Here is a 25,561-nt window from a genome sequence, read left to right on the forward strand (position 1 = left end):
CAGAAGACATCTCAAATTTCTGTTGAAGCAAAAGAAGATAACAGGCCCTTAACTTCACTTACCCTTTGGAGGAACAGAAAGAGCCTGGCGGGTCAGGTAGAAAAAGTAGACAGATGTGATTAAGATAAACGGCGGCGGAAGAGACACGTGATTGGCCAAGAGTTCTCCAGAGGTGACACGCACACAAATGGTTACATCTGCTTCCTCCTCCTACATTCCTACATCTCTTGGGACTTCCCAGTCGCTAATGTACACTTGCCTGCTCTAGATACAAATTTAGCTAGACCAGCAATCTGTCCTCACACAGCTGCCACAAGATTGGTTTGCCACAACCGATGCCACATTAATATGCAAAGTCATGACCGCCTTTCACTAGAAGGCATTGCAGCTTCATTCCAGAAGGGAAACGGGTGAAAGAGCATGGATTCCTGGGTCAGAAGAACCTAGGGTCCAGTATCTGTTCTGCCACTTGGAGCTGTATGGGCTTGAGTGAGTTCTCGAACTTTCTGCGTCTCTGAGACCACAGGAGTGATCTCACAGGATTGTTTTGAAGTGTGCATGAGATTATCAAGTAGAGGGCCAGGCACCGGTTTTCAGGAAAAGCTTACCTACCAGGAAGATGGTTGTAGCTGAAATCACATGAGAAATAATTTTGGAATTATCTGCATTTTTAAAAATTTCTGTACCTTTGCTGTCTTCCACTGGCAAAAAGAATGAGCTTGTCTCTAGGCTCATAAATAGTAACCTGAAAATGAGATAAAACATCCAGTTGGTTGCATTTCTAACACAGAGCACTTAGCTCTCGTGCCTTTGATTCTAGCCATCTGTTTACTAAGCAGGTCTGTCCCCTCCTCCCCACTCCAAGCCTTGGGATATTTTAGGTGCAATGTGGAAAAATTCTACCAGCAACTTGAGAGGGAGAGGATCTGGGGAACCTAAAAAGCTAGAATAATGGGTGCCCTGAAGAAACTGGGGCCACTCCTCCTGGTGAGGAGGAGGATTGGGAGGAGCAGCTGTGAATATGCAGTGCTCTTTCTATGGAGCATGTTTTTCAGCTGTTTTCACCACCCCCTCCCACCCCGCCTGTTTGAGTGACCACATATCATCCTGTCCTTTAAGAGTCTTTGAAATTAAAGGTAAAATTAAATGTGATGACTATAAAGAAATCAAAGCAATGGAACAAGGCACTGTGTTGCTCTCAGTCCTCCCAAATTGGGGAAGGACATGGAGGCTGGTATACCTGTCCACGCTGGTGACCAGCTGATTTCTTTCTCTCCTGAGGGCCCACAGACAGAAAAATGAACTTAAATATCCACATCGGGACTTAGCTATGAGGAAGTTTCCTGATCCAAAAGGGACTACAGAAGAATGTGCCATACAGATCTCTCTGCATATCTTGATTATTTGATTTAATTTTCTATTATGGAATGTTTCACACACACACACACACACACACACACACAGAAGCAATAGTATAATGAACCCCCCACATACTCATAACTCAGTCATCAACATTTTGCTTAAAAAAAACCCAAAACTTTGCTAATCTTGTTTCATCTATTTTCTTAAACACACCCACACCCACCCACCCATACACGCTCACTTTTCCCCCTGCTAGAGTGTTTTTTAAAGCAAACCGTAGACACCATGTTGTTGCATCTGCAAATACTTCTGGGTGTATTTCTAACAGATGAGAACTTTTAGCACAGCTGCTGTCCCATGTCATACCTAGGAGACTAATATTAACAGTTCCTTTATGCCTCCTGCTTATCTTGGATGGGCTGGTACAGCTGAGGGCGTGTGGGTCAAGAGTGCCTCCCTCAGCTCTGCCACGACCTCACTTCCTCTCACTGGGCCTGGACCACAGTCCGGCCTCTTCCAGCTCTCACAGCTCGTGTCTCCTGAGAATGGCTGGGGCTTTGGGTAGGTGGGGCAGAAGCCAACCTGTTGGAAAGCAGCGGGAAAGAACAGATGAGCTCTTAAAGCCCCATTTGGATCACGTACTATTAATAATCAGAGCAATAATGTTTTCAGTAAACGAGAAGAGTGCTTCCACTGTTGGCGGAGGTGCACCGAGGCCCTCCTTCCAGAGAATTCACAAGAGAACATGCAGCCAGAAGTCCCTGATGAAATGCTAAATCTCATTTCAGTAGAAATTCTGCTCGGCGCACCCTCCCTTGGTCTTTGCTGGTAATGGTTAATAATAAAAAGCAAACTGTATTGAGCATTTACTGTGTCCCGGGCACATGTGCTGGCTCCTCATGAGCGTGATCTCCTGGGCTCTCACAACAGCGTTTAAAGTAGGTGTTACTATTCCCAGGCAGTGACCATTCCTGTCCCCAAGGCAGAGGCCCACTGTGGTGATGTATAAATCCCCATCTGTGTGTCCTTTCTCCATACGGCCTTGTGGGAACTTGGCTTTGTGAGGATCTTCTGCCCCACTAATCTTCATTTAATCCCCCTCCCTGCAGCATGTTGTCACCTAGCACACCCCTGCTGACAGGCTCTCTGTAAGTCTTCATCTGAGTGACGGCCCTGGAAAATCAAGCTGTGGTCTCGAAAGGGAAGGAGGATCTGCAGATTATCTCCTCAGCATGTGCAGTCACTCTGCTGGCAATTCTCAGGGCCGCTTTTATGTTGCCTTAACAAAGAGAACGGCTGCCAAGAGTGTGTAATGTTCTGTTCAGAATTCTCCAGACTGGCAGAGGCTGGGACAGTAGAGACACGGGGCGGATGAAAAAAAAAAAATCCCCATCTCAGCCAGGCCCGTCGCCTTCTGCCCTTGCCTGTGTCCGGAAGTCTTTGTTTTTAAAAATCTTCCTGATTCTTTATAGAGCCTTGGAAGTGTCAGATGAGGAAGGGGAGAAGGAAGGGGAGTGCACGGGCAAGCTGGCTGGGGGTCAGATCATTTTGCCGTCACCAGCAGGCAGTTTCTTTCACAACTCATTGAACCCTGGGTAGCCATTATCATCCCAACTGCTCCCTATTAACTAGGCCAGACTCTGGAGGCCATAAGAGGAAACATGGAATTCCTTTTCCTTTCTGTCACTCTCTAAATACTGCTCGTACCATGTTCGAATAGCATGTTAGAGGTTACAAAGCTTATTGATATACGCCATGATGTTTCTCATACCTTTTCTTTGAGATGGTATAACCTGACCTTAATAAGAAAAGAAAAACACCAAAAAAGTTTTCCGTTAGAAAAGAAAAGGAGGGGCGCCTGGGTGGCTCATTCGGTTAAGTGACTGACTCTTGATTTTGGCTCTGGTCATGATCTCAAGGTTGTAAGATCAAGACCCCCCCCCGCCCCCCTGCACCGGGCTCTGTGCTGGTCGTGGAGTCTGCTTCAAATTCGCTCTCCCTCTGCCCCTCCCCTTCCCCTTCACCCCCCTGCTCATGCGTGTGCACTCTCTCTCTAAAAAAAAAAAAGAAAAGGAAAGAAAGAAAGAAAGCCTCAGAGACATAAAGTGACAATCTCAAAGGTACCCAGCTGAATAAGGTGGGAGGCAGCCTTGTAAAACAGAACTGCTGACTTAAAGTTTTGTGCTTTTCCATGATAGTGTGCCTTCCAGATACTTAGCCAGTTTCCTCTTAGATGGTGTACAAGTGGGGAGGGCGGGGGGCTAGCAAGAGAAACCTGTGTCCTTGGTGGCAGGGAGCATGAAAGCTTACCTGAGCTTCTTCCATTGCCTTCTCTGAAGGGCTCACACTGCTTATTTCTTTTTAACATCATCCTGGAAACTAATGATCATATTGGCTTAAAAAAAAAAAAACCCTTGCAAAGAAATCTAAAAGCTGTGAGGGGGAAAAAAATCAATGCAAAGGCATTGCTGAGGGAAAAAGTGCTCAGAGGGAGATGTGGGCATTCCTGCTGTTGCCCTCATCACCCCCCACCCCCCACCCACCCCCACCTCCCCCACCCCGCCAAGCTCTAGCTCTGTTTCTAACTGCAGACTCTTGTCTGGGCAGATATTTTCCCTCTCATTTTAGAAAAACAGAAAGTGAGGACAGAAGGAGCAAATGATTCATTTCCTTGAAGGATTCCCGGAAATTTGAAATCTAAAAATTTTCTCTCTACATGAAAGCAGTTTAGGGATACAGGCCAAATTCAGGTCTTTAGAACTGAAATGTTTGTCACTAATAATTTTTCACCACTAATGGGGTTCCAGGTGATGCCAAGGTATTGCTTCTTGTGTAACTTAGACTTTCTGACCTTGAGACAGGTTCTGAAAAACCCTATCCTTCCAGCAAGGATACCGGTGACATCTCCAGCTCAGGGCAGTGACCAGGCCCAATCCCCAGGAATATTACTTTGCTTGTTGGATCAGAGTTTTAAAAATCTTTTCAGTAATTTTGTTTTGTTTTGTTTTGTTTTTTTAAAGATTTTATTTTTTTTTTATTTGAGAGAGAGAGAATGAGAGAGAGAGAGCACGAGAGGGAAGAGGGTCAGAGGGAGAAGCAGACTCCCTGCCGAGCAGGGAGCCCGATGTGGGACTCGATCCCGGGACTCCAGGATCATGACCTGAGCCGAAGGCAGTCGCTTAACCAACTGACCCACCCAGGCGCCCTCTTTTCAGTAATTTTTAAACCAAATGCTTTGCATTCCTTATAGAAAAAAAAACCCACTTAAAATACAGAGAAACAACATGAAAAAAACGGCAGTTCCACCACCCAAGGATTACTACAGTTAACATTTAAATACTTTGCTGTATGTAGACATATAAATGTAAACATACATGTATATACACCCATTAATGTTTTCATTACAATGTACTGTTTTGTGATCATATATTCCATTAGTATATTGTAATTTTTCCCATGTCAATATATCATCTTCCGCTTCACCATTTTTTTAAATTAAGTCATTTAATCTAGGGCAAACTCAAAGGGTTTGTTTTTTTTCCTACTTCACCATTTTTAATGACACTATGTTATTCCATTGTATAGAGGACCATTATTTACTTATTTTTAAATTATGCAATACTTTACTCCTATAAGAAAATACCCAGAATCATTACCATCGTTTGTGTACTTCTATCACCTTGAGGATTCCCTTTCCTGGAAGCATATAGTAAATTCAGTGACTAGTATTTGAATTCCAGTCTGCGGTTATAGTGCACTCGCACATACGTGATTTCATTTGATCCTCACTACTGCCCTCTAAGATTGGCATCGAGATGATTCTTTTCCTCACTTTATAGATGAGCTGTGAAAAGCTCAGAGAGGCTAAATGATGTATCCAGTACCCAGAGTGGAGCTAACATCAAAAAGTTGGCTGGGCCCAGAGGTAGACGCAAGTCCTGTGACGGGGCAGATCTCCACCCCAGGCAGGGGAAGACACGGGGACAGAAGAGCAGCTCTTCCATGCTCCTTTCTGCCCCCCCTCGCTTCAGCGTTCATGATGTGTGCCGACATTATTCGTTGCACGACTGGCTCCCTGATGGCCCTGGCGCACTCTCTGAGGGCAGACTTGCGTCTCCTTTGTCTATCCCTGCTGCCCACCACGAGCCTTAGCACACAGTGAATCCTGGGGCAGCGCGGGAGGGAGTGAGCAAGTGAGTGAAAGTATCACAGAGAGAGGCGAATTGTGGGGCCTGGATCTTGACAGCTTGCTTTCTCCGCGTGTCTATTTTTAGTTTAGACTTTTAACAAGAACCCAGCTTGGTGTTTTTGCTTTTTGTACTTCTGTGGGTTTTTGGTCACCACTGCAAAGCTCACGCATTGATTCATGGAAAAGTATGTTCAAATCCAAGGGCAAGGAGGAACCTGTTTGCATACTAGCTTCTGTCCATCTTTTCCAGTGCCCCCCACCCCCACCCCCGCCCTGCTGGGATGAACCAGGTTCTCCTCAAAGGTGCCTCCCCAATTACTTTGATGATATCCCTTATTTGGAACTACTCTCTCTTTTTTTATATTGATGATATATGTCATTTTGAAATGCTTGTAGAAACAATAGCTTAGCTACTAGAGCATAGTTTATGAGCGTTGTTTAAAGTTCTCTTATTATTGACTGTAAAAGCCGTAGAGCAGAATTCCAAGAAATTTTGGAAGAAAAAAATCATTCAAATCCCATCACCTCGCAAGGCAGCAGTTTCTGTTTTTGCATGATCTCCTCAAGGTCTTGTGCATGTGCACACGTTGATTTTCCTGGTTGTTGTCCCGGGGAGCATACAGCATTGTTTTCTGCTTTTTTCCACTTATTATTGTAAGAACCCTTTCCCCCCATTTTTCTACACAGACTTCGTAATTATCTTTTAATGACTGCATAATCCTCTATTGAGTTGATATACCAAAATGTACTTCTACAGCCCCCCAGTGCTTGCCATTTAAGATGTTTCTGATTTCCCACTAATCTATAATGCTGCAGTGAAGATTGCTATGCGAATAGTCTCTTGCATGTGTCAGATGATTTCCTTAGAATATATTGCTCTGAGTAGGATTGCCAGGTCTGAGCAGGACCATGTGTGTGGTTCCTGTCATCCTGCTTCTCCACAGGCTGCTCCTGTTTATGTCCGGCAGCTGATGTGTTTACCAATTTCAGGGCAACCTCATCAGTATAGGGTGCTGTTTAAAGTTTTTGTTTGCTAATTTAGTTGAAGTAAAATGGTACTTTGGGGTTGCTTTATTTTGCATTTCTTTGGTTATTAAAAGAAATTAGCCTTTTCCCCTGTGGTTACTTTTGTATTTCTTGGATATGAGTTGTCTGCTCACACTTACTGCTCTTTACCTACTTCAGTAAACTGGGGGTTTGATTTTAATTTTTTTTTTTTTTTAATCAGACCAAGTGAAATCCTGGAAATCTTTATACATAATAGCTATTGGATTTTGTCATATATGTGTCACGTATTTTCTAGTATTGGGTTTGCCTTTTAATTTTAGATATATATTGAAGTACCGAACTTCTTAATTTTGTAATCAAATCTGTCTGTGTTTTTTTCTGTTGCTTCAAAGCTTAGAAAGCTATCTCCCCTCCGGAACGCTGATAAATATTTAATTCTACCTTCTGTTATTTTAAATTCTCTAATTCACCTGGATTGTGTTTGAGTATAAATTGAGTTGCAAATTACATTTGTTTTCCCCAAACTGCTCATCAGTAATTCTAACCTTTTTCTGTTCCTTTTTTCTCTTTCTCAGGAATCATACACCAGATGAAAGGCGATTATGATACTGCTCTGAAACTCCACAAGACCCACCTGTGCATTGCCCAGGAGCTGAGTGACTATGCTGCCCAGGGCCGTGCCTATGGGAATATGGGCAATGCCTACAATGCTCTGGGCATGTACGACCAGGCCGTCAAGTACCACCGGCAGGAGCTGCAGATCTCCATGGAAGTGAATGACCGTGCCTCACAGGCATCCACACACGGGAACCTGGCCGTGGCCTACCAGGCCCTGGGTGCCCATGACCGGGCCCTGCAACATTATCAGAACCACCTGAACATTGCTCGGGAGCTTCGTGACATCCAGAGTGAGGCCCGGGCCCTCAGCAACCTGGGCAACTTCCACTGCTCTCGGGGGGAGTATGTCCAGGCCGCCCCCTATTATGAACAGTACCTCCGGCTCGCTCCTGACCTTCAAGACATGGAAGGAGAAGGGAAGGTCTGCCACAATCTCGGCTATGCCCATTACTGCCTTGGAAATTACCAGGAGGCGGTGAAGTACTATGAGCAGGATCTGGCACTGGCCAAAGACCTTCATGACAAACTGAGCCAGGCGAAAGCTTACTGCAACTTGGGCCTAGCATTCAAGGCTCTGCTGAACTTCAGCAAAGCTGAAGAGTGTCAGAAGTACCTACTGTCCCTAGCCCAGTCGCTGAATAATTCCCAGGCTAAATTTCGAGCCCTGGGGAACCTGGGTGATATATTCATCTGTAAAAAAGATATAAACGGTGCAATAAAATTCTATGAGCAGCAGCTGGGCTTGGCTCACCATGTCAAGGACAGAAGACTGGAAGCCAGTGCATATGCAGCCCTGGGCACAGCATACCGGATGATCCAGAAATACGACAAGGCCTTGGGTTATCACACGCAGGAGTTGGAGGTCTATCAGGAGCTGAGCGACTTGCCGGGGGAGTGCAGAGCTCACGGGCATCTGGCTGCGGTCTACATGGCCCTTGGGAAATATACAATGGCATTCAAGTGTTATGAAGAGCAGCTGGATCTGGGGCAGAAGCTGAAGGACCCCAGTCTGGAAGCCCAGGTCTACGGCAACATGGGGATCACAAAGATGAACATGAATGTCATGGAAGAAGCCATTGGCTACTTCGAGCAGCAGTTGGCCATGCTGCAGCAGCTAAGTGGAAACGAGTCTGTGCTCGACAGGGGCCGGGCCTACGGCAATCTGGGGGATTGCTACGAGGCCCTGGGTGACTACGAGGAAGCTATCAAGTACTACGAACAGTATTTATCTGTTGCCCAGAGCCTGAATCGCATGCAAGACCAAGCCAAGGCTTACCGGGGCCTAGGAAATGGACACAGGTAAAGACAACAGAGGACAGATGTGGTTGATCACGTGTACAAAGAGCATTTGTGGCCGTGTTGGCAACTTACTGTCTGCACGGTGGCTTGTCACCTACAAAGCATTTTCATACGTATCTTATTTGGCTCCCCCAGTGATTTTGTGAATTTAGTGGGGATATTATTACCCGTACGTTATGGAGGAAGAAGCTAAGGCCCAGAGGGGTTAGGTCAATGTCCAAGGTTACACAGCTTAAAAATGAAGGACAGCTGAGAGTCAAACCCAGGGCTATCTGACCCCAAATGCAGTGCTCTTTTGACCACCTCATAATGAGCAGGATAAAAGGGATAATGGGAACAGGAAAGGTGAATGCATCAATTCAACTGATGTTTTCTGAATGTCTCTCACATTATGTGAATGTGTTTATTAATGCAACACCTATAGCCACCAATTACGTGGACTCCCCTTTTGTTGCTTTTAGGGAAAGCCACCTGAAGATGGCAGGAGTGAATAAATGTATACTATCATCATCATGCTAGGCACCTTGCAGAGATATCTTGCTTAATATTTATGGCAATCCTGTATTACTCTACACTTATTATGACCTGCTATGGGATGTGGGATTTACTATCATCCAAAAATGGAGGCTCAGGGAAAGGAATTCATGTGCCCCACACAACTGACTTGGTCTGCCGCCAAAATCCATGCTCTTCCCAGTCTTATCATGTCATCTCTTAGCAGCACAAAAAGACACACTGTTGGCCAAGGTGATGCTTTCCTTCTGAATGTGGGGAACCCAAGAAGGTGTCTGTGTCTGCAGAATTTACGGCCCTTCCAGATCAGCAGGGGATTAGGGCTCCTGGAGTGGAGGAAGGGCAAGAGTCAAACTAAATCATCACCCACAGAGTGCTCTGAGAAGCTCAGGGTGAAAGATTTATAGCCATTGTAAAGTGATTTCAAGAACATAGTCTAAGCAGTAGTGGAAATTGGGAGGCCCGAAGAACCAAACAGTTCACTTGCTATCATTGTGCCTATTAATATATTTTATGTTTCCTCTGGGGTGTATATCCCATTGAATCTCAAGCTCTTGGGAAGGTCACTAAGGGATGACTTTTGAATTGCTTTCCAGATTATGAAATTCCCCTGCATCTCACTCTAAGGGCACATGATAGATTTTAGCTAGAAGAGGAGTTAAGAGCTTCTATAGTAAGTGACAGTGACAAATGCTTTTCATTTTCTCGGGGGCTTTAGCATGTCTGCACCTGCACAAAATAATATCATTGCTTTTCTATCTACATCCCCACAGGGCAATGGGGAGCTTGCAGCAAGCCCTTGTGTGCTTTGAAAAGAGGCTCGTGGTCGCCCATGAGCTTGGGGAGGCCTTTAATAAAGCCCAGGCGTATGGAGAGCTAGGAAGTCTGCACAGCCAATTAGGGAATTACGAACAAGCAATTTCCTGCCTCGAACGCCAGCTGAACATCGCTAGAGAGATGAAAGACCGAGCTCTGGAAAGTGATGCAGCCTGTGGCCTTGGTGGCGTTTACCAGCAGATGGGGGAATATGATACAGCCCTGCAGTACCACCAGCTCGATCTGCAGATAGCAGAGGAAACCAACAACCCCACCTGCCAGGGCCGCGCCTATGGGAACCTGGGCCTGACGTATGAATCCCTGGGCACCTTTGAGAGGGCTGTGGTCTATCAGGAACAGCACTTGAGCATCGCTGCACAGATGAATGACTTGGTGGCCAAGACAGTGTCATATAGTAGCCTCGGAAGGACCCATCATGCCTTGCAGAACTATTCCCAGGCAGTCATGTACTTACAGGAAGGTAAGTGAAAAGGTCTGGGGTGGTCTCTCGGTAAACTCTGAGATCAAGTTCAGAGTCTCCTCGGAAGGAAGTATGCACAGTTTGAGAGTGGCCGCCTCTGCCTGGAGTAAGGAGCTCAGAGGCCACATCATGAGCTCAACTCCAAAACCACAGTGTTTCTTAGTAGCACAAAGGCGTTCCCTCGTCCAGAACAGTGTTTCCCGGCTTGTGTAACACTGGCAGCCAGCTGCCCAGGGAGCTGATACCCTCCTTGCTCTTCAGAACCCTCGCCCTTCAGAGCAAATGACACACTCCCTACATGAGAGGAATCAAGTAAGATTTAGTCGCATAAAATTTAAGGGCCCGAATCAGAGGAAAACGCCCATCTGTCCCAAGCCCCATTGTACTTCCTGAAAATATCTAAACCATAAGAAAACTATGAAGAAGTCCATTATGAGGTTGCAGCTGAGGTTTAATCCAGGCTGAGGGTCACTCAAGCAGTCGACCAGGATTCCTTCCCAGTGTTTATTGCCCACGGTGCTTGAGCTGGCGCTACGGCAGTCTCGTTCCAGACAGGCCCAGAAAGTGCGGCTCCCTCCCCTTTCTCCTCCTCTCCCCTCTTCTCCCCCAGCTCCTGTCCTCTGCTGTCAGGTTCCATACAGCCACCTGAGCCAGTCCATGGACGCTTCCTTCCTCAGGAAGCAGAAGTCCCACAGCAGTGTGTTGGTCCCCTCCACCCCTTTACACTTCTCCTCTGGAAAGCCCTCCCCCTCACAGGGGCACATGACATCCTCCCATCCTGGCAGGGAAGAACGGCAGATAGGATGTTCTTGGCTCACTAGTAAAAGGAAATAGTTGCTGATTTCCAAGCAGAAACTCCCATTTCCAGCTTCCAAGGGTCTGTGCACGTATAGTTTATTTATTCGGATATCATTCTCACAGTAACCTTCAGAGGTATATCTCTCTTCCTGTCTGCGGCCAAATGACCTGAGCATCAGAGAATACAGTGGCTTGGTCCTGACCATGTGGTCAGTTCATGGTGGAGTGGGGCCCAGCCCAAGTTTTCCAACCCCAGGAACCACACAAGACCCTGTGTGGAGTTGTTTCTAAGCACAGAGCAGGGTTGGAACGGTGATATATCCCCCATTACTCCTGAGCCCCAGCTGCGAAGCCAGGAGGGAGGGAAGCAGGAAGCAAAGGGGAGAATGGACCCAGAGCTGATGGTGTGCTGTCATACTTTGTACAGACCAGGGATTGCTCTGACCTGCAGGCTGAGAGATCATGGAGAGGCTGGGAGCCACTCCCCAGACCTTATTTTGCTCCCACTCCATGGGTGCTCTGCCTCCATGCATTAAATATGAGAGTTGGCTTTGGGTTTCCTGAAAGTTGACTGTGGTAAAATTCCAACAGACTGGGGCAATTTTCAGTCGAATTTGTGAAAACTATTAAATTCAGACCCAGCATATGACAACCTTTCAGCTGTGTTCTTTTGTACTTCCTGAAATACTGTTTCCATAAAGCAGCTGCTTTGCCTGAGACATTGTAACATAATTCTATATTTATGGAAAACTCTCAATTTCATTTTTACTGTTGTAATTTTAAATCTCACAGAGATCTGAATTCTCATCGTGGCATTTCCATGGTGTCTGTTCCGTGGATGTGCTCCACCAGAGAGCCTGGTGTGCCTCATGGGCCAGATTAGATGCCTATTCTTAGGAGCTGTTACAGGTGCGGACACCTGGAAAGGCCTTTTCTGAGTTCTCTGAGTCAGAGAACTGCAGTCTCTGCAGCCTTATGCAACTGAGGGAACAGTTCAGCCAGAAACCACCTTGGTGCCCCCGCCCCCTGGCTTTCCAAGGGGGGCTGTAGGTCAGCATCACCCTGCCCCAGGGCATTAGAACCTCACAGGTGGGGCCTGGTCTGGGATTTTTGTATAAGCTCTCCAGGTGATGTGTATAGACAACCGTGGTCAAAGCCACTGGTCTCATCCAGCTTTTTCTCTTTTTGCAAATGAAGAAGAGGAGCCTGGACCCATTTAGTGACCTACATGGAGTTATATGCAACTAGTTCCTAGGAAACCAGGCTTCAGGGATGCGGGGTGGGTGGGTTAGATTCCTAAGAGGCAGAGGCAAATAAGAACAGATGGGACCGATATCGTGTCTGCCTGGGGGCTTTTAGCTCTTCATCGGAGAACCTCTGACTATGGGCTGGAGTGTGTCCTACATGCTGGGGATCCAGCAGGGAACAAAGTCCCTGCTCGCACAGAACTTACCTTTAGGGGGGCTACCTCAATGGATTTTACTTCCAACTCATAGACCCAGATCTAGCAGGAATAGCTGCCTTCGAGAATGAACACGGTTAGTATATTGAAGGTTAAAACAACTAGTATTCTCCTGGTTTTCACCCAAGCACCATCTTCCATTTGTGTTCCTATTCTATGAGGTATTTTAACATGTGAATAATTTACAAGTATTATTTTTGTTACCCAGTGACATGATTTAAACTTAAGTGCATTGTGAAATGCATAATATTTTATGAGCCTGAACCTGAATATCACTTTTATTATCCTCTCAACTGACTCAGTTTCTTTTTAGAAGTCAGAAATTGCATGGGCCCAGCATGCTCAGAGGCAGGCTCCCATCCACCCTAAATTGGATTTTAAAAAGGAAGTCTTTCCTTTGTGTGCACTTCTGCACAAGCTAACTCCTGTGTACAGAGAGCCAGATCATGAGGACCAAGTGATGCTGAGAACTGCTTAGTGGCCAGTACAATAGATGGTTGCCCTCAGATTTGGTTCTCCCAAAGCCCTGGGGTTGCTGGTGTCCCGAAAGCCAGAAGCTTGCTGTAGGTAAGTGACCCAAACTGCAGGTGTCTATCTGAAGGCCATTAGAATGAGGACAGTCTCATTTAAGGCTTTCAGCTCATAATAGTACTTGTTCTATAACCCTGCCGAGGCATATCAAAGTCTCAGCCTTAAAGGAAAAACAGACTGGACATGAAATGCATCAGTGGCATCAGTAACAGAAGGCAGGGTAAGACAGTGTGAGCATTCTGCTTTCGGAAGAGCATCAGATGTGTCTCCCATTGACACTGATTGGATGCTACGTACGTGAGAGAGGAAAGAGTATTAGCTTGGCTTCTGTACTTGACTAGAACTGTCAGGAAAAGCTTTTGCCCGCCAAGGAATTCGGTTAGATAAATTTATAGGCCAGGAGTTTTCATTTGCAGAGCTAGGGATTTCACAGCTGGGAGGACAGCCAGGTTAGGTTCCATTCACATTTCACTGTTTCTGCTGGCCCTGCAAACCTGTTTCCTGCTGATAGCCATCACCTGAGCTCTTGCTGGGGCATCCTGGAGTGTCCTGGAAAGGTCGCCACTAACACAGAATTTGAAGAGAATGCTTACTCTGCCTTGTCTGATTCTACTCTTGTCCTGCATTTTATTTAGCTGTGTTAACATTCTTTATATACACCCCTGAGGCAGAATTACCCTCCAGGACTCCTTGGGTGGGGGCGGGGGGTGTCTGTCTTCTGTGTGTCCTTAGCATTTCTCTATCTGATTTCAGGCTTAAGGTTAGCTGAGCAACTGGGCCGAAGAGAAGATGAAGCCAAAATTCGACATGGTCTTGGCCTCTCCCTTTGGGCTAGTGGAAACCTGGAGGAGGCCCAACACCAGGTGAGCAGGAGAGCCCCTGTTCCAAATGGATTTTGTTTCCAGAAGCATGGATGGCCTTGGCATTACTGTCCTAGTAGTGATGACATTCACGAGAAGGTGCTAACCTCTACCCTTGGGTTGGTGTACGGGATCTTCAACCCAGAAGTGTTGAACCATAGTGAAGATTCCTGCTCACTTATATGATAGATTTCTCAATGATTTCTTTGGCATTCTTGTGTTATGTGCTACCATTCCTCATTAAACCTGGCTCTGGAGACTGGGAAGATCCTAAAGCTGTGGTTCTTCTGTCAAGCTGAAGGAGTTGTGAGATGGTGTCATCCAAAATCCCACACTCAACTGTTTAGGCAGTGAGTAATTACTGCTGAGGCATTGTGCGAGGGCTGTGAGGTGCTCACAGGAACTGAGGAGGTGATGTGACTGAACTTGTGCCACGGCCTCCTGGAATGTGATGGTATTTTACTCCCCTTTTTAAACTATTAAAGGCAGTTTAAAGAATTCTTTAGTTCCTTGTTTTAAAAATTAAAATTTATATTGCTATAGTGATTTGCAATTTTCAAGTACTGTCACTCACTGAATTTATTCCTCGAATAACCCTGTGAGTTAGAATGACAACCATCCCCTTTATAGAAAAGAAGAAACTGAGGCTCCAAATATTGCCCAAGGTCACAGGATGAATTAGTGGTAGAGCTGGGGATACTAAGTCTCTAAGTCTCTTAATCTTGGAATTCTGTTTTTTAAATTTGCATGAACTTAAAGTTGGACACAACTTCCAGCATATAAATATTAGAGAAAAGTCTTGTGGAGAAGCCACTTAGAGCAGGAAGACAGTGTCTCTGTAGGAATGTCAAGCATCCAGTTCTGTGCATGTCCCCGTGAGCAGGTGTGGCTGCAGGGGAGCTTGTCTGGGGAAGACCTGTCCCTGATCACTGTTGCGGAGGGCAGTGTTTGATTCAGCTGAACTGCCTGCAAAAGGCCGACCTCCTCCTGAAAGGGTGGCTGCCTGCACCTCCTTCCCCCCACCCCAGCCTCGTCCATTTCCAGCCTGCCTGCCCCACATCCGCTCTCACTCCCACCCTTGGGCTCCGTGAGGCCAGGGGCACTAAATTATGGTTGCTTGATGACAAAAGGAGAGACTTTTTGTTTGTTTCCATCAAAATCAGCACTTGTTTCGATTAACAGCTGATTTTTTTTCCTTGCAACTTTCAGACTAGAAGTCCATAATCTTTTTCTTTTAGGTCCCCTGATCAAACTGAGCACATAAACTCTAATTTCCTGGGTGTGATCTGATATGATGCCTCTTCCGGTCCACAAGGACCTACCTGGAAATGAAGATTCATCCTTTCAAACCTCTTAAAAAAGTGTTTTTAGATTGGGGCACCAAGTTGGGTGTAGAAGTTGTCTCTGGTCAGTGCAGAAATGTCTCTCGTTTCTGGGGAATGAATGACGTTCTCTGTCCCCTACTTGCAGCTCTACAGGGCATCAGCCTTGTTTGAAACAATCCGACATGAGGCGCAGCTGAGTACAGACTACAAACTCTCCCTCTTTGACCTGCAGACTTCGTCCTACCAGGCCTTGCAGCGGGTGCTCGTCAGCCTGGGTGAGAGCGGCCGGGGTTCCCACTTCTTGCGAGCGCACCTTCGTGTCTGAGTCGTTCCAGGGTTGCTGGGGCGGAATCTGATTCGTTGTTACAACAGGCCGTGAAGCCACGACTGCAATCCAGTCATCGAACATGTGTTCGTTTATTCAACAAATATGTGCAGAGCACCTACCAGGTGCTGTGTGCCAGTCCTGGGAATGAAAGTCAGGAAGGCCCGGTTCCTGACCTCCAGAAGTATTTAGCCTGGTGAAAGACAGAAGTCAGTGAGTCCAATACAGTGTGACTGGTGCTTAGGGTAAAAGAAACTCCCGGTGCTGTGAAAACAAAGCGTTTTGGCAGGCAGACCCAGGAGGCGGAGAGAGTGTCCTGGGGCTAGGGATGCTTGAGCCAGCCATTCCCCTCAAGTTCCCTCCCACCATTAATACCTGGGGAGAGTACCTGAGAAGATGCCTGGCCTCTTCCCTAATTCCTCTGCCCCACAGGTTTTTCCTTTGCTGTCTAGTAAATGTTTTTACTCTCTGGGTCTGCCCCTGGGCTGTGACCCAGTCCGCGATCGTTCTCCCAGGCCTCTGTGCTGGCTTGCACTGGGGTGGCATGCATTTCCCTCACTGGGGCCTCTGCTGTCCATCACCCTCTTCCAGCTGCCCTGTCCTCTGCCTCTTCTCAGGCCATTTCCCCCAACCCAGAACTTGGGTGGAAGAGGTATTCACCAGAACTAACAATGTCTTTGAAGTTGGATGTTGAGGCCTTGTCAATAAGAACCCGTCCTTTGCTGTGTGTATCTGAATGCTCAGACTTCCCCCTTGAAAAATGTATCTATTAAATGTGCTCAGTGCCTGAGATTACAATTTATTATCTATTATAATCACAATGTTAAGGCTGTCTAACACTTCGGGGCCGATTTTCCAATGTGTACAGAAATCATTCCTGCTGTTCCAGTTAATAACTTAATAGGGTAAAGAAGACATTTGCATACACACATGTAAACCCCCACTTTCTACTGATACTGGAGCTGCAGGAAGCTAGGCACCCTTGAAGAGCTGTTGGAGCTGCAGCATCTGGTCTCCTGCCTCTGCCGGCTCTCTCTTTGGACCCTAGTTGGAGCAAATCTTCCCTATCTGTGTTTATGATGCGAGCAAATCCTCTGCATTGTATTCTTTCTCAACCCTCTAAACAATCCTCATTTGAAAGTATGTTGCTTTATATTTTTGGTGCCCTCATGTGTATGCATTTAGCTTTTAAGCTAGATAACAGACTAGTCTCTTAGGGAAAGTGGGATCAGGAATTGGACTGAAAGACTGGGGAAAAGCTTTGAAAGAGAGAAGCAGTTTCAAAGAACTAAAGACTTCAGAGGTTTAAACCCTTTGCCCGTGGGGACTGGAAGAAAAGAGAAGCGAATGTGTGGGAGCCTAGGAATGGAGTGAGGTCTCAGCCCTAACAATAACATCACCTGTTACGTATGTGGTACTTTGAATAACCCTTTCAGGCATCCTCACACACAGCACCTCTGTTAATCTTTACAGTAGCCCTTTGAGATAGGCAGGGTGACTGTTAGGACCCTCCTTTTGAGCCAAGGTCAATGAAAGGGAATAGGACACACTCATCAGAGGGACTGGCAGGTGTAAAGGCACAGAGGTGTCACTTGGGGAGGGGTGTGCCTCACACTGTCTAGTGGGGCTGGACAGTGCAATGCATAGAGGGGCTGCATCGAAGAAAGAGAGGAAGACGTCAGGAGCCGGGTCCTGTAGGCTTATCTGCCAAGGCCAAGTCAGAATCAGAGTTGAGCAGGGAAGTGAGAGGGTAACCAGCATGCAAAGCGTTAGGTCCAAATAACTAAAGTGAATGGGGTCAGATGCCAGGAGGCCAGGGAGCAACTCAGGATGTGGATCGGAGAACGGGCAGGGCTGAGGACCAGCCTCTGAACAAAGTTGGCTCTCTTGGGTATGGCTGTCGACGGGGGAAAGCCCGATGGCTTAGGGTGGTGGGGGGACTCTGAAAATGTGGGGTTTTATGAGTGGCGTGGCACTGTACCCATCATCTGAGGCAGGCGGTTGGTTGCAAAACGGAGACTGTGCCTCACAGAGGAGTGCAGAGACAGTGAGGTTTCTGCCCAGGATCTCTGTACCTGATGGTCCTCTGTGGGTAAACACACTCCCACAGGGACTCCTCACCGTGTGGCTTTTGTTTCCTAGGCCATCACGATGAAGCCCTAGCGGTGGCGGAAAGAGGACGGACGCGGGCATTTGCCGATCTTCTGGTAGAACGACAAACAGGACAACAGGACTCTGACCCCTACTCCCCAGTCACTATTGATCAGATCTTAGAGATGGTTAATGGCCAGAGGGGACTAGTGCTTTACTATTCCCTGGCCGCAGGCTACCTGTATAGCTGGCTGCTTGCTCCTGGGGCAGGTAAGACCTCTCTCTATGGGAACTGGGCAATTAAGACACTAGACTGTGAAAGTCTAATGAGTAGAGGTAGAAGAGGTGCATTACTGTAGATCAGACTAAGGAGCTGGTGTCGGCTTTCAGTTAAAACCTCAGCCACGGCGGATGTTCTGTGGTGGGGCATTCAATTAATAAGACAGCCCAGCTTTCTCATTCCCCCAAGAAATTGCTGCTCCTCACTGGTGAATGTGGAAGCGTTTTTCAAGGAACATGAAGAGCAGGAGGATTAATTTCACCAGCAGCCCTATTTTTAGGCAGCTGTTGTTCATTAGCTAATAAAGCGATGACTGTAAGTCCTAACGAGTTCTTTCTAGATATGATTTAATAATTGTGACCCTTTGTCATGGTAAAGTTAGAGAGACTAAAATGATAATGGCAACTCTTATCACAGTATATAAATGAAGTCTTATGCTTGAAATTTCCGAGTTTAGCAGAACCCATTTTAACCAGTTCTGTTGTAAATCTATTTCCGAAGTGAAAATCCCCTTTGATTAAATCGGCATTAAACGCTCAGGCTGTAACTGTTTCACTAAATACAGAACCACTAATTAGCTGTTAGGGCCATATTTTTTGCATAATAAAATGCTGATGGCTTTACCATGTTGGAGACACACCAGATCCAATTAGAGTTTATTGACTGGGGAAGTGGATCTTATAATTGGGAATCTTGAAGAATGGGCTTCTTGAATTTCAAAGTTCAACTGCCAGGGAGAATTGACAAGATTTTCTTGATTGTGTTTCTGTCCCTTTGATTTAAAAAAAAAAAAATGATGGCTGGATGACAACTCTCAGATGCCTCTTGGGTTCTGAGCACTCACACCTGTACATTCAGTGGCTTGGCATTATTTTTTATAATCTTTTCCCCTTAATTCCTTGTTTTTTATGGACTTTCCATAAAGAACATTCTTATCTCTGACCTTTTTATGCTGAAGGTTTTAGTTGTGATGTTCATGGTGACTTGGTGAGTGTCAGCTGCAGTGGAATGAATCCCTGTATATGCCCCGTCCCCCAGAGGGGCCTGAAGCCTAGGAGGACATGGCTGATGATGGAGGTATCAAGCTCTTTCTCTCTGTCACTGTTATGTTTTGGGGACATGATTTGACAGGTGGTATGTCCAAATCCCTGTAATAATGAGCCATGTATAATGAGGCTCCCATTGTTTCTCTTTCCCGTCCTCTTTGCTTTTAATGAGACTCTGAAGCTTTCACTGGGGCTCTAATCCAATCAGAGAGGACCAGCCTTTTCCAGGGCTGACACACCTCATTACCATTTGAGAATATGTCCTATGTTTATTGCCAGAAAACCACTATGTATTGCTTCAGTTTCATGCAGCCATAATTTTTTGCTCCTTTAATCCATTAATGATGGTTGGCCAGTTAGTTTTATTTAAAAATGGTTTGAAATACTTTTATCTGGCCTTTTTATGATGACGTATTTATTTATTTATTTATTTAAAGATTTTATTTATTCATTTGAGACACAGAGATACAGAGAGAGAAAGCATGAGCAGGGAGAGAGGCAGAGGGAGAAGCAGGCTCCCCACTGAGCCAGGAGCCCGATGTGGGGCTCGATCCCATGACCCTGGGATCATGACCTGAGCCAAAGGCAGACACCTAACCCATCTGAGCCACCCAGGTGCCCCGACGACATATTTATTTTTGACTAGCTTTTGTGAAATAAAAGGTCTTTGAGTAACACAATTTCTACTTGGCTAGTTATATTTTTGTTCAGGATTTCAGTTTCTGGGGAGAACATACCTTGGCATGCTCATGTACCATTCGGGAAAGAAAACTTTCCCTAGTAGTTGCTTCTGAGAAGCATCTGTTTGGAAATACATATGAAGTAGTCTTCATTCCATGAGCTTCTGAATATAGTGTCAAGAGCAGAAGCCTTATCTTGAATTCCCTGGTTTCAAGCACCAAACCTGACGATGAAAGCTGTAGAAATGGGTACTGACCAAATTCTGGAAAGCCCTCTCGAGACCTCGGATTTCAGGATTTCTTCACACAGTTTGGATGGCATGCTTGCCCAAGAGCACTATTGCCTGTCTCCAGCCCTCCCTCCCACAGCCCTGGTCTTGCATAATGTTGGCTGTGCCTGTCTGGTTTCAGGAATTCTGAAGTTTCACGAACACTACCTGGGTGATAATGCGGCAGAAAACTCCAGTGACTTCCAGGCCGGCGGCAGCGCGGCTCTTCCAACAGCCACCAGCTCAGCCCTCGAGCAGCACATCGCCAGTGTGCGAGAGGCCCTGGGGGTGGAGTCTTACTACTCAAGGCAAGTAGTACACCGTTCCCAGTCCCATCTTCAGATACAATCTCTGTATCTGAAGGGGTGTTGGGTGTTTTTCTCTTTTTCTTTTGTAAACATCCTATTTGAGCTAAATGGAAGAAATCTATGGAATTCGCACTTTTGTGTGAAGTCTGTTCACAGTCGCTGCAGGAGAAACAAATACGTGTCCCTGGAGGGCAGACCCCTTCATGGGCTGTCTTTATTCTTTTTGGTAATTTCCTTTCAGATAGGGAAAGTTCTCAGAGATGCGTGTTTTCTAAGGACGGTTTGTTTGTAGGATGTTTAAACCTACACATGACTTCGAATTTAACATTCCAGCTAATTAAAACTGAGGTGATTTTTGGGTTATAAACTGATTAATAATGAGTTTGTTTGTACTATAGCCAAACGCCTGTTTGAGAGAGTAATTTAACACTAGTGACAGGATCTGTGCGTTGTGGGGCTGAGGTGAAGGAAGTTGACCTCCCAGCATTGAGAATAGAGAAGGGAAGTGCTTTTTGCAGATTGTAAAAGTTATATGCTTATGGAAACATTTTATCATGATTGACTATTTTACATACAGAAAATAATTTCCACAAGCACCCTGCTGCTGGGGAAAATGGAAAGAAGAGGGGCCACAGAACTGGGTGGTAGCCAGATTTTCAGGCATCTCAGCCCTCCATCCTGTGCTTAATAGTGTCAAGAAGATCTGTGTGTCAGAGAATCTTGTGTTAGCTGGTGTCAGGTCCCAGGGACATCTGCTTGTCTCTTGAATGATTTCATTTGCAATCATGGAAATCCTAAGACGTCACCATAATTCTTTGGAGATGCTTATGCCAGACTCCCGAGTGTGTGTTGGTCAGTGCCAGCAGCAGGTTTGATCTTTGGGGTGCTTATGAAGTTGGGGACAAGTTCTTAGATGAACTTGGATAATGTAATGTCAAGAGTGGAAGGTGCTGTCGGGTCTTCTAGCTGAACTCCTTTATTCAACAGAAGCCAGCACGGAATAAGACTGCTGACAGCCAAGTTCGTGTCAGAGCTAAGATCACAACAATAGAGATCTCACCCAGACTCCCAGGCCACTGCTTGTTCTGTTTTTAATTATCAAAATTAATATCATATTTGAGAAAATAGCCGAAGCATGTAAGAATGTCGTCTCCAGCTTCTGTGTGTATGAAGTATGAGCAGGCTTCAGCCACATGCACACATCGTTGTCTTATTTCTTCTATGACTGTGGTGCATCCTGGAGCATCCCTTTCCTTAACCCTGGGTAGCAGTGTGCTGATTACAGGGGCTTGACAGTGTGGTAACCCCGAGAACTTGGAAGTATGGCTATTCCTTGAAATGTAATTATAGGTGACCATAAAATCGATTAGGTCAGGGGTGTACAAAGCTGCTTCAGCAACAGAATGGCACTGTAGCCAGTCGGATTCCACTGTAACCTGACCACAGTTATTGTGTAACCAAAGTGAGTATTAATGGGGCGCCTACGTGGCTCCGTCGGTTGGGCGTCTGCCTTCGGCTCAGGTCATGATCTCAGGGTCCTGGGATTGAGCCCTGCTCGGCGGGGAGTCTGCTTCTCCCTTTCCCTCTGCTGCTCCCCCTGCTTGTGCTCTTTCTCTCTCTCTCTCTCAAATAAATAAGTTTTTTAGAAATTATTAAAAAAAAAAAACGGAAACAACAAAGTGAGTGTTAAAAGGATGGTTGGCTATAAAATCAATGCACAGAAATCAGTGGCATTCCTATACACCAACAACAAGACAGAAGAGAGACAAATCAAGGAGTCGATCCCATTTACAATTGCACCCAAAACCATAAGATACCTAGGAATAAATTTAACCAAAGAGACAAAGGATCTGTACTCAGAAAACTATAAAATACTCATGAAAGAAATTGAAGAAGACACAAAGAAATGGAAAACGTTCCATGCTCATGGATTGGAAGAACAAACATTGTGAAGATGTCAATGCTACCTAGAGCAATCTACACATTCAATGCAATCCCCATCAAAATACCATCCACTTTTTTCAAAGAAATGGAACAAATAATCCTAAAATTTGTATGGAACCAGAAGAGACCCCGAATAGCCAGAGGAATGTCGAAAAAGAAAAGCAAAGCTGGCGGCATCACAATTCCGGACTTCCAGCTCTATTACAAAGCTGTCATCATCAAGACAGTATGGTACTGGCACAAAAACAGACACATAGATCAATGGAACAGAATCGAGAGCCCAGAAATGGACCCTCAACTCTATGGTCAACTCATCTTTGACAAAGCAGGAAAGAATGTCCAATGGCAAAAAGACAGTCTCTTCAACAAATGGTGTTGGGAAAATTGGACAGCCACATGCAGAAGAATGAAACTGGACCATTTCCTTACACCACACACAAAAATAGACTCCAAATGGTTGAAAGACCTAAACGTGAGACAGGAGTCCATCAAAATCCTAAAGGAGAACACAGGCAGCAACCTCTTCAACCTCAGCCACAGCAACTTCTTCCTAGAAACATCGCCAAAGGCAAGGGAAGCAAGGGCAAAAATGAACTATTGGGATCTCATCAAGATAAAAAGCTTTTGCACAGCAAAAGAAACAGTCCACAAAACCAAAAGACAACCGACAGAATGGGAGAAAATATTTGCAAATGACATATCAGATAAAGGGCTAGTATCCAAAATCTATAAAGAACTTATCAAACTCAACACCCAAAGAACAAATAATCCAATCAAGAAATGGGCAGAAGACATGAACAGACATTTTTCCAAAGAAGACATCCAAATGGCCAACAGACACATGAAAAAGTGCTCAACATCGCTCGGCATCAGGGAAATCCAAATCAAAACCTCAATGAGATACCACCTCACACCCATCAGAATGGCTAAAATTAACACGTCAGGAAACGACAGATGTTGGTGGGGATGCAGAGAAAGGGGAACCCTCCTCCACTGTTGGTGGGAATGCAAGCTGGTGCAGCCACTCTGGAAAACAGTATGGAGGTTCCTCAAACAGTTGAAAATAGAGCTACCATACAATCCAGCAATTGCACTTCTGGGTATTTACCCCAAAGATACAAATGTAGGGATCCGAAGGGGTACGTGCACCCCAATGTTTATAGCAGCAATGTCCACAATAGCCAAACTGTGGAAAGAGCCAAGATGTCCATCGACAGATGAATGGATAAAGAAGACATGGTATATATACACAATGGAATATTATGCAGCCATCAAAAGGAATGAGATCTTGCCATTTGCAACAACGTGGATGGAACTGGAGGGTGTTATGCTGAGTGAAATAAGTCAATCAGAGAAAGACATGTATCATATCACCTCACTGATATGAGGAATTCTTAATCTCAGGAAACAAACTGAGTGTTGCTGGAGTGGTGGGGGGTGGGAGGGATGGGGTGGCTGGGTGATAGACATTGGGTAGGGTATGTGCTATGGTGAGTGCTGTGAATTGTGCAAGACTGTTGAATCATGCAAGACTGTTGAATCACAGATCTGTACTTCTGAAGCAAATAATGCAACATATGTTAAGAAAGAAGAAAAAGAAGATAGCAGGAGGGGAAGAATGAAGGGGAGTAAGTCGGACGGGGAGACGAACCATGAGAGACGATGGACTCTGAAAAGCAAACTGAGGGTTCTAGAGGGGAGGGGAGTGGGGGGATGGGTTAGCCTGGTGATGGGTATTAAAGAGGGCACATTCTGCGTGGAGCACTGGGTGTTATGAACAAACAATGAATCATGGAACACTACATCAAAAGCTAATGATGTAATGTATGGTGATTAACATAACAATAAAAATATTTTTAAAAAAAGGATAGTTGGCCAGCAGTAGAAACACAAAATGAGGGAGAGAGAGGAGGGCAGATTTGGCAGTGCTCGTTTCTGACATTGTCAAAGGGAAAGAGAATCTTGGCTAAGGGACTCGAAGTCCCATTGAAAGGCCGTTCCCGCAGTAGACCTGCAGTCTTCATGCTCTCTTATCCTTCCCCCCTTCCCTCCCTTCCACAAATACTGGAACACTTGCTATGTACTATGTGCACTCGAGATCAAGAGTAAGGTGGTGAATAAGGCAGACATGGCTTCTGTTCCCAGGGATCTGAAAGATCGGAAACAACAGAGCACATAAAACCTTTTAATTAAAATTGCCGTTGTGCTTAAAGGAAAATGCAAGGTGGATAAAAATGTGTAAGTGGGGGTGGGAAACCCATCCGGGGGAGTTGGGGAAGCTTCCTTGGGGAGGGGATATTTGAGCTGAGCTCCGAAGGATGAGGAGAAATAGAGGAGATGAAGGCCACTCCAGGCAGTTGCACAAAGGTCTTCGGTAACCGTGGTGGAGAAGACCCCTCACGTCATCCCTCTGCCTTCCCTTGTTCAGGTCCTGTGCTTCTTGTCAAACCTTCTGATAATCATTTGATTTCTCCTGTAAGTCTACTTGCAAATAGAGAATGTGCATAAGAAACTGGCATTCTGATCTGTACAGCTCTGCTTGGTTAACGCTCCCAAGAGGCAAATCCTCTTTGAGCGCATTAACATCCAATTTTCAAATTTGTAAGACCACCAGTCCAGAGCTTTCTCTGAGATGAGATCATGAAGGGACACAAGCATGCAGGGCCGCCCATTTGAAACCTCTGCACATGCACGCAGAGGTGGTTTCTGTATGCCACCTCTGTTACAGCACTCTGGTGGCCACACCTAGGTCATCTCCGTCCAAACCAACCCTGATAGGCCTCAGCCTGCGTGAAAATATAGATTTTACTTGATCCCAATTTTCATGGGCCTAGATTAAGATTCATCATAAGAAGGAAGGGGACTACCCTTTGACTCTTCCCAGTGCCTGCCCCCACCCCCCATCAGGCACTATGTTTAACTCCAAACACTTGTGCCTACGCAGCTATTTTATATGATACTGGAGCTTGAGTGATTTTGCTTCCAGGTGACTTTTGAATAGAAAACAAATGACTTTTGGGTTATAGTTCAGCTCTTCATCAATGGTAGGGAGAGAAGAGAGACTGTAACTTGCTTAATTTGCCACATTAATCTTTTCCTCTCTGCTGTATACAGAAAGCTAACAAGTTAGGATGAGTCCTTAGGGAACTATCTCTAGGATGTTGGGTGGCTTGATGCTTAGCGTGACTTTGTTGGGCTGCCCTTGGTAGCTTCGATACCCAGTTTAGACTGCCAGAAATAAGGTCTTTTCTGCTGCTTTGGACTAGTCTTACTAGAAATTTTTTCTTATTCTTTATTTAAACTCAAAATTGAACACTTCAATGGCATGGTTTGAATTTACTAGAATGGAGTTTTGT

The 25,561-nt window shown here is 45.6% G+C and overlaps 1 protein-coding gene across 1 annotated transcript in view; it reads left to right on the forward strand.

Moving 5' to 3' along the window:
* Nucleotides 1-25,561, forward strand: part of TTC28 (tetratricopeptide repeat domain 28) — a 605,079-nt gene that overhangs the window by 480,884 nt on the left and 98,634 nt on the right. Inside the window, exons 7-12 of the mRNA XM_088019406.1 lie at nucleotides 7,135-8,476; nucleotides 9,763-10,286; nucleotides 13,831-13,940; nucleotides 15,408-15,537; nucleotides 17,730-17,948; nucleotides 20,096-20,261. Coding sequence (XP_087875532.1) covers nucleotides 7,135-8,476; nucleotides 9,763-10,286; nucleotides 13,831-13,940; nucleotides 15,408-15,537; nucleotides 17,730-17,948; nucleotides 20,096-20,261 — 2,491 coding nt within the window. The remainder of the gene's footprint in view (nucleotides 1-7,134; nucleotides 8,477-9,762; nucleotides 10,287-13,830; nucleotides 13,941-15,407; nucleotides 15,538-17,729; nucleotides 17,949-20,095; nucleotides 20,262-25,561) is intronic.

Source organism: Eumetopias jubatus, unplaced genomic scaffold (genome assembly GCF_037043125.1).
Source record: "Eumetopias jubatus isolate StellerSeaLion01/CBP00866 unplaced genomic scaffold, mEumJub1_p1.0 scaffold_16, whole genome shotgun sequence".
NCBI lineage: Eukaryota > Metazoa > Chordata > Mammalia > Carnivora > Otariidae > Eumetopias > Eumetopias jubatus.